Here is an 8,699-nt window from a genome sequence, read left to right on the forward strand (position 1 = left end):
GATACATTGAAAACATTTGTACACTACTCATTTTACCCTTCGCGTGAAGCTTTCCAAGCCTACTTTTTATATAAACTTTGTGTCGAGTTAAACTATATTACGTAAATTGAAACAACGAGAGTATAAGATTTCAATGTAAAGATTTTATAACCATAGAAATATTAATGACATTTAAAATCATAAGTTTTAAAAGTTATATAGCAACATAAATGCTATGATATACTTCAGACCACACATTTCAGAAAATTCATTTCTTTTTTAAACTCTATACTAATTTTAAACGTTGCATAAATTGAAACGGAAACAACTTTACCAATATAAGTAACTCTTTAACAATATTAATTGTAGGAAGAGTCAGACCACAAGAGGGGTATGACATAGACAACCTATTCTAATGCAAGTAGTAGTAGTAGTTTCCTCCGCTTGAATCTGTGACTTATAAGTCACAGCGGAAACAACTTTACCATTGCTCCATGACTCCAAGGGAAAAGGAAAGAAATGAGAAAGAGGACCAAAACTAGAAAGTATTTTGACTTGCATATCTTCAAAGATCCCAAAATCTGTGTATATTTAAGACAATGCAAACTAAGTCCCTTCTAAGTTCTAAGACAGCAAAAAAAAAAAAAGGTTTTCCTTCTTTCCAAGAACATTAACTTATCTCACTACACATGTTTATAATCCAAACTATTAACACTAGTCCAGTAAAAAAAAAAAAACTAAACTACAACATACAGTTCATCAGTTCCATGAACTAGATGGTATCTTTATCTCTGTAATAATCTGTTTGAAGTTGGATCGAATTATCGTCTGAGTATAAAGTCATGGGGAGATCATCATTCAACTCAGAAAACTCCATGGTCATTGAAGCCTCAATGCTGCTCTCCCTAAATCTCTTTTTATCTTTAAAGATGAAGGTAAATGCCACACATCTCAAGAGAACGCTAGCTAACACGTCCTGTCTGATCGATCAGTGTACCCACCTGCTCTCCACATAACGCTCTTGATATATTTCCAGGCCCATGAAGATTGAAAATAACAACTGCAAGAAAAGCAAAGCGTGTCAAGAAAGGGAACTAGACACACTTCCATGAAGTATGTCGATGAAAGATGGATATTAGAGGCAACATTCTATAAGATAGTGTCTGGCAATGTAAAGAGCACGCTCAGAAAATACGGACCAGGAATTGCATTCTCCTCGCATAATGTAACAGCCATTAGGTCCAATGGGGAATCTCCTCCGGAAACCAGCTCCCTGAAGGAAATATGCTCAGCAACAACATTATTATTTTGGGCGTCACAGACATAGACACCATCTACATTTGTAGCCTTGAGTACGGCATCAGCATGAACTGAAAAGGAAAAGTTCGAATCATTAACCACTCAGCGAGAATAAAAAACAGACATTTCAAGTGTAACATTACGTACTTTCAGAAGCTCTGAGTGCTGCAACTGTATCCGTAGAGAAGAGTGGATTCCCTGTGCCAGCTCCAATACCACCAAAGATCACAACTCTACCTTTTTCAAGATGCCGCATAGCTCGTTGCCTGCTGTATGGCTCAGTAAGCTCGGGCATGTTAAATGCACTTTGCACACGAGTTTGCACACCAACCTTCTCTAATGCCGACTGCAGCAGTATGGAGTTCATCAGAGTTGCCATCATTCTGCAAGATTAGGAAATAATAGGCACAATTAGTTCATTAAAGAAGAATGGGAAATATCATTACTAAGTCTGGAAGTGAGAGCAAACTATCTCACATTAGTGAACTAGACCATTAATCAACACCAGTGGCGTCACATTTTAAAATGATAACAAATACATAAGACATTACAATATCATATTAAGAAATATATAGAAAATTAAACACAGTTTACGTATATTACTACAACTCTTCTTAATCAATTTCCTTGGCAAGAAAGAAGATGATAGCACAACCACAATGGAGAAACATCATTCCATGAACATTTGTCGCCATTCTTTACAAGTGTAACTCTTGGACTATTAGGCTCAACCTTTTGTTAAGCTCCAAGAGGTCAGTGGTTCAAACCTAGACAACATCTTTTTACAGATGAGGCGTGAAAAATTTAAAATACAAAATGAAGTGGCTTGCCTTCGAACTCGCGAACTTTAGTTGAAAGCAGTGGCACCTGACCAGTAGAGCAACACAGCATGTTGTGTCAAGCAGTGTCATGTCAATGAATATACTCTCACTTATGTTTCTGCCATTTAATTATATAATACTCCCTCCGTCCCTAATTACTTGTCCACATTTCCTTTTTTAGTTGTCCCTAATTACTTGTCTATTTTGACAAATCAAGAAAGGACAATTTTTTTACCTATTATACCCTCAATTAATTACTTTGAAAAAGGTAGAGCTTCTTGAAAATATTAAGTTTTTAATTCATCCACTTCATAATTAATAGCGGCAAAATGGTAAACTCACTATATCAATTATTGTTTTCTTAATAGGTGTGCCAATTCAAAAGTGGACAAGTAATTAGGGACAGAGGGAGTACATATTTAGTATTAAAAATTGACAAAGAGGTGCCACATGACACCGCTTGTCCTAGAATAAATCTGCCCTGTTCAACACATACTTAAGACATGATTGTGTGAAACAATTTTTTTATCTTTATGAAAGGGTAAAGTTTGTGTGAAATAATCTAGCTTATGCTTCTAATAATCGAATCAAAATGAGAAAGAGCTTGACCGCAACTCTAGATCCCCCTGCCTTCTCCACATCCATCCCCTCCCCCAAACCCCCATTAAACCTCACTCAAACTATACAAACCACATTCCAATCCCCTCCACTCTCCTTGTGCAACTTGCCACCATGTCCTGCAAACCACCATTCACCACCCCAAGCAAACCATTGGGTTAGCAGCCATCGGTATGGTATTGAGATGAGGCTAAAAGGTGACTTAGTGAGTATGTTGAGGGGCAGAAGAAAGGAAGCATGGTACAAGGGTCAAGGACAGAGTAGCAGAAAAGCAGGTAAAGATTATCAAAGCTAGTTGACCTTTTAAATCAAACTTTGGGGCTGGAATCATATGATTTAATCCAACATCATTTTCTCAAAGTTAAAAGTAGCCTTGTTCTTCCACTAGCCATTAGGGGCAGACCCATGTATAACCTGCCGGGTATTCGAGCACCCATTAACCCGATGTAAATTACGTATTGTTTGTTATATAGGAACTTATTATCAGATAGATATATTAAACATCAGCACCCAGTGATAAAAAACCCTTGACTTGAAGTCTTACCTTGGGGAGATGTGCGAAGGGGTTCGATACCTAGGTGGCTGAAATTGTTTATAACTCAAGTTATCTTTTCCTGCTTTGAAGTCAAATGTTTCCTTCTTTTTCTCCAATACATATTCTTCATTCCTTTTCTTATACTTTATTTATGGTTTTTCCTTTTAATTTGGTTTCAACTTAGTGATTCCTCCTCCCCCATTTAATTTTCTTCATTACCTTTACGTTTAGTTGTAAATTTTCTTCTATACTTGTGTAATTTCTTGTGACTTAAAAAATCAGTGTTCTCTTGTTTTTCTTGAGAAATTTTGGCAGGTTCATTTTCTAAGAAATGAAGAGTTCTTTAAAACTACTATGTTTAAATAGTTGTGCACTTATATTATGCGATTATAGTAACTTTATATCAAAAGAAGTGAGCACCCACAAGCTTACAATCCTGGATCCGCCACGGCTATCCATATTCAAATTGAACTTTTTGTCAGTTTATTCAAGTTAAACTAATTATTTTTAGCCAAACATTTGTTGCACTTACTATAAATTAAAAGCCCAGAATCTCGTAACCAAGGAACCTCAAATCAAATAATCATACCCATGTTTGTACCGAAGTTTTTATCTTTTTTGGTAAAGCACATTAAAAAATTTATTCCGCGTTTGTAAAGAGTACAAGCCTCTATAATTGTTATTACAGAATAAAGGGGCAGCCCGGTGCACTAAAGCTCCCACCTCCCACTATGCGCGGGGTTCATAGACCTGAGTCTCTGAATTCAATTTTTTTCCTTTTCCCTTTCTTTTAAAGACTATTCCACGGTTGTACAAAGTACAAGCCCCTATAGTTCATATTAGAGATCATTCAAAAAAAAAAAGCTCTGCATGTCATAGACAATTCTTTTTTGTTCTATATTCCTTTTTCCTCATGCATTTCAACTATTTAGTCATACCAATATCGACATGCATAAAGATACAAATGAAGCAATCATAGTATATCTTAATAATTAAAAACTACCAAAAGTATCCAACCAAAATAAAGAGTTACCATAGATATAAATAGCATAGAAACCGAAAACTACAAACAGAACATAAAAGCTACAAACATTCACTGGACTATCAAGATCATCCGCATATGAGGATGTGAGTTTATCGTTCCAACTCTTATATGAAAACAAACCAAATGAACGACAGTAAAACTTAGCTAACAATCGCACAACAAATTATAACTGAGACGGGGAAATTACCCAATTTGATAGGCAGTACATCTATCCAATCCAGTTGAAGTTACCCATGTGTCTCCGCAAAAGAAATTGCGTCCGCCAACAACTATTGCCACCTATGGCAACAATAAACATGCATATTTCAAGGGATCAGATTACATACAAATGTAATAATCCTCGGGAAAAAATTCAGAAGCTTTTCTGACTGATACCTCTATACCAAGACGACAAGCTATTGAGACTTCTGTAGCAACTAGCGTGGCCACCTGGTTTATTAAAAATTCAAACTTTATTATCAGCATTGACAATAAAGTAGAGACTTGCCCCATTTACAAATACAGATAACTACATCTCACTTAATCAGGAAGCAGAGTAAAAAATGTAGCAGCAATAAATATAACAACATCTTACTTGCCCAATCGAATTCTCTTACACAAGCTAAAAAGGTTTTATGCATTCATCTCGCTGGTAATATTGACATCAAGTTTGTGATATATTCATTTCCATGGAAGGTCACAGGAAAATCACCTAGTGGTCATAACATGATTTCTTCATTGAATATAGAGTACGAAAGTAATGACGATCCAACAAGAAAATCTAAAGTTCTTAGTCATCCCAAAATTCATAGACCTATTTGTCATAGGCCAACCTACTTCCACAGCAGCTTGAATTAAATTGGTAAAATTTCTTAGGAGAGGCGAAAATAGAGAACAATGGAATTAAAAGATCTATATGCAAGAATACAAATAAGGTGGGATTAAGTTCCTTGTAAAAAAAATTGAGCTTCAAGTTTTAGTCATGTTAATATGTTTACTTTAGGTCCAAATGGTTGATAAGAGTCTTTTAGTTTTGTCAGAGTGTTTTGAGTTTTATGCCAGAAGAAAATCTCGACTACTTTTAGCACTAAAGAAACTAAATGTTTATAAATTTTGACTGAGACAGACTCCAATGGAGCGGCATGGACAGTAAGGGGTTTATACAGACAACCCCAACTTGATTAGTTTTTTTTATGACAAGGGAAACCCGCAGCCGCTACCCTTTGGGTGCATACAAGGTAAAACCCCCGCTCCTATGCAATAGCTCGCAAACCACATAAGATAGGTAACCCGCACAAGGCAAGCCCGGTGCAACGAGCTCGACTCAGAAGGCAGACCCCTTGCTTTCGCTGGCAAGAGGTTTCGAACTTGAGACCTCCAACATGGAAGTCCCAAGCCCAAGCCCAAACCGCTGGGCCACCCCGAAGGGTAACCCCAACTTGATTAGTTTTTTTTTATGACAAGGGAACCCCGCAGCCGCTACCCTTTGGGTGCATACAAGGTAAAACCCCCGCTCCTATGCAATAGCTCGCAAACCACATAAGATAGGTATCCCGCACAAGGCAAGCCCGGTGCAACGAGCTCGACTCAGAAGGCAAACCCCTTGCTTTCGCTGGCAAGAGGTTTCGAACTTGAGACCTCCAACATGGAAGTCCCAAGCCCAAGCCCAAACCGCTGGGCCACCCCGAAGGGTAACCCCAACTTGATTAGTATTGGGGTATAGTAGTAATTGTTGTAAAGGTTTGTGCTCTAGACTGTTAAATGCCACATCAACTAATAGTCAAACTGTAAGGAAAAAGCTTTCCTCAACGTTACAATCATTCTGAAATTCAAACTTAAAAGACATGTTTAGCCTCTTGACCTAAATAAATTTTACTACTTTCATTTTGCAAATATAAGTCAACCCTGTATTCATGCAATAGATATGTCTCCATCAATAGATCCACTGATTTGTCATCCAAACTAGCACGTAAAAAATGTCAACATAATGTAATATCTTGAATTTGACACTCAGAATGAAAATAATCACGTAGCACGTCCTCTCCAAACTACCATCAAAATTTTAAGCCCAATTCGTTTCTTCCAGGGTTAAACAAGTTTTGCTTCAAAATATGAGAGTATATTGGTAGTAAATTAACCTTTGGATCGATGTTGTTTGCATCATTAGTGTTTGGTGTCATTCCAGCTAGTGCAGCACCACTAATTTTAAGAACTACCCTTCTCCACCTTGGACTCATAGAAGATTTCGCCTTCACAATCTGTCCGCTGGGACTAGGCACCGCTGTTCCATATCTGAAGAAGGTTAGGAGGAACAGAAATGTTAGATAATCCGCCAAACAGGAAGAAGAACACTTCAAAGTATTTTATATGCAGATTTTCACTAGAATACGACAAGGTTAGCAAATAGCTGCTACATCAAAAAAAGAAAAGACAAGGAACTCCAATTTATGCTAAAACTGATACACATTTAACTGATTAGTTCTCTATAAGGGACAACTCGAAAAGTAATTAATCTGTTCTAAAAGACAATTGAAGATTTAGAATTTTCCTACCAAATTAGAACACAAAATTCACATAAGGACTATAGCTCACTAAAAGCAAGAAAGATAACGACTTTGATAAGCAGTTCCCTGTATATTGACAAAATAACTCATTCGTTTACCATATACAAAGATTCATCTTTTTTTCCACCACAAGTTCATGTGATCCTTGCAGCAGAAAATTAGTCTAAAAATGAAAAAAACCAAACAGAGAAATTTTATTCCACCAATGTCGTATCGCCCTTGATTTACATCGAACATCAATATTTTGAAGCCATATTGGTTATATGAATCATTTGTATCCATTCTACTAAATAAATCAACATTTTTTATTAGATGCAAACAACAACAACTACACCACAGTCCCAAACAAATTGAGGTCGGCTATAATCCCCACTCCAACATTTAAGCTCATTTCATGTCATCATCGTACTAAATATTTTTATGTCAAACCCCAACAGTGCTCGATAAATTAAGGATTTTTATTGAAGGCAAACAACAACTACTACGGCTCAGTCCCAAACAAGCTAACGTCAGCTATTGAATCCCCACTTCCCATTTAAGCTCATTTCATATCGTTATCATACCAAAGGTATTACCTTTTCGATTGCCTGCCAGTGCTGGAGTTGTTCACTGGAACAATGGCTTTGTCTTCCTCAGATGTAGCTTTTACTGATACCGAATTCCCAACAATCTGTTCCATTTGCTTGAACCATGGCCAATGACTAATCGTTAAGCCGCCGTTACTCATCCGATGCCTCTCCAATTTATACCTCTTCTTCAAATTATCAACTTTGTTCTTACACTGTTCTACACTCTTCGATTGCTTCTCGCATCTTTCACTCACCATCGCCGCGACTTCTTCCCAATCTCTCCCTCTCAAATTCCCTCTATTCAATTGCACAAATTTCTCCATATACGCCTCTAATAAACACGCTATCGCCGTGTCACTCCATTCTTCTCTATCCTTCCGGTACTCTCCGCTGCCACTACCGGAGGATGAGCTGATTTTCGATCTCTTATAACTATACGGTGTCCCGTTATCACCGATATCTTCTCGATCGGCTCGTTTGTCGTTTGATAATTTACCTCTCGATCTATTAACATTGGTGTCGTTCTCAAACGGAATTGAATCGTTCTCGTATGGGTTCATTCCGATATGATACGACTGCGCGTTATTATCGCTGTATCCGTCACCGTCCTCGTCATCGCCGGAAATGTTCTTCGGACTACCGGCGGAGATCGGCGGGGGATGGATTTGTACAGGCTTGTACCGGACGGAGGAGAAAGGTTGGTGGTGGTAAGTAGGGTTGGCGGTGGTGGTGGTGGTGGGAGTAACGGCGACGGCGGCGTTATCGTCACCGAGGAGAGAGAAATCGTCGTCACAAGAAGCCATGAGACGACGCACGTTAGGGCTTGGGAAACGGAGAGAATAGACGACGTGAAAGGTAACGTTTGTGAGGTTCACCGTTAATGCAATGCATTTCTTTGAACCGTTACAAATGTTGAGAGTCCGTTAGGTAAGTGAGTTATTGCCAACTTACAAATTTCATATCATAAAGGTAGGTCGAAGAAGTACTAATGAGATCGATATGGTTTAGCTTGCTTATTAAAAAGATGATTCTAGATAGAAAGTTGGTATTGGTATGGCAAGTTCGTAGATGGTAGAGTGTGGTCGGGATTATCTTTTTATACTAGTCGAGTTGCGCATCGTCGGTTCGATTCTGAAGTCTAACGGTTTGACTTATCAGTTATCGATTTGTAGACATGCTAAACCATTATAGAACCATTAAGATATTGATCTATCGATTATGATATTTATCGATTTAACCGTTAAGATATGACATAAGAAAAATTATGAAATTTCACTTAGAAATAAGGTG

The 8,699-nt window shown here is 37.7% G+C and overlaps 1 protein-coding gene across 1 annotated transcript; it reads right to left on the reverse strand.

The window, feature by feature from the left end:
- Nucleotides 1–541: 541 nt before the first annotated feature.
- On the reverse strand, nt 542–8,410 carry LOC102600206 (uncharacterized). The gene is made up of 7 exons (XM_006341123.2): nt 7,416–8,410; nt 6,415–6,568; nt 4,673–4,726; nt 4,485–4,576; nt 1,426–1,661; nt 1,179–1,349; nt 542–1,039 (listed from the first exon to the last, which is right to left on the reverse strand). The coding sequence occupies exons 1-7, from the start codon at nt 8,210–8,212 to the stop codon at nt 942–944; spliced, it is 1,602 nt and encodes a 533-aa protein (XP_006341185.1). The 5' UTR covers nt 8,213–8,410; the 3' UTR covers nt 542–941.
- Nucleotides 8,411–8,699: the final 289 nt, after the last annotated feature.

The sequence above is a fragment of the Solanum tuberosum genome, unplaced genomic scaffold (genome assembly GCF_000226075.1).
Source record: "Solanum tuberosum cultivar DM 1-3 516 R44 unplaced genomic scaffold, SolTub_3.0 scf00021, whole genome shotgun sequence".
Classification (NCBI taxonomy): Eukaryota; Viridiplantae; Streptophyta; class Magnoliopsida; order Solanales; family Solanaceae; genus Solanum; species Solanum tuberosum.

What these genes read in the sequence shown, in the direction of transcription:
- LOC102600206 (XM_006341123.2), bottom strand. Translation starts at nt 8,212, where the DNA reads ATGGCTTCTTGTGACGACGATTTCTCTCTCCTCGGTGACGATAACGCC. An exon ending in ACTGGCAGGCAATCGAAAAG is followed by an intron (nt 6,569 to 7,415) that starts GTAATACCTTTG and finishes AACCTTCTTCAG; the next exon opens with ATATGGAACAGCGGTGCCTA. An exon ending in AGCACTCAGAGCTTCTGAAA is followed by an intron (nt 1,350 to 1,425) that starts GTACGTAATGTT and finishes TTTCCTTTTCAG; the next exon opens with TTCATGCTGATGCCGTACTC.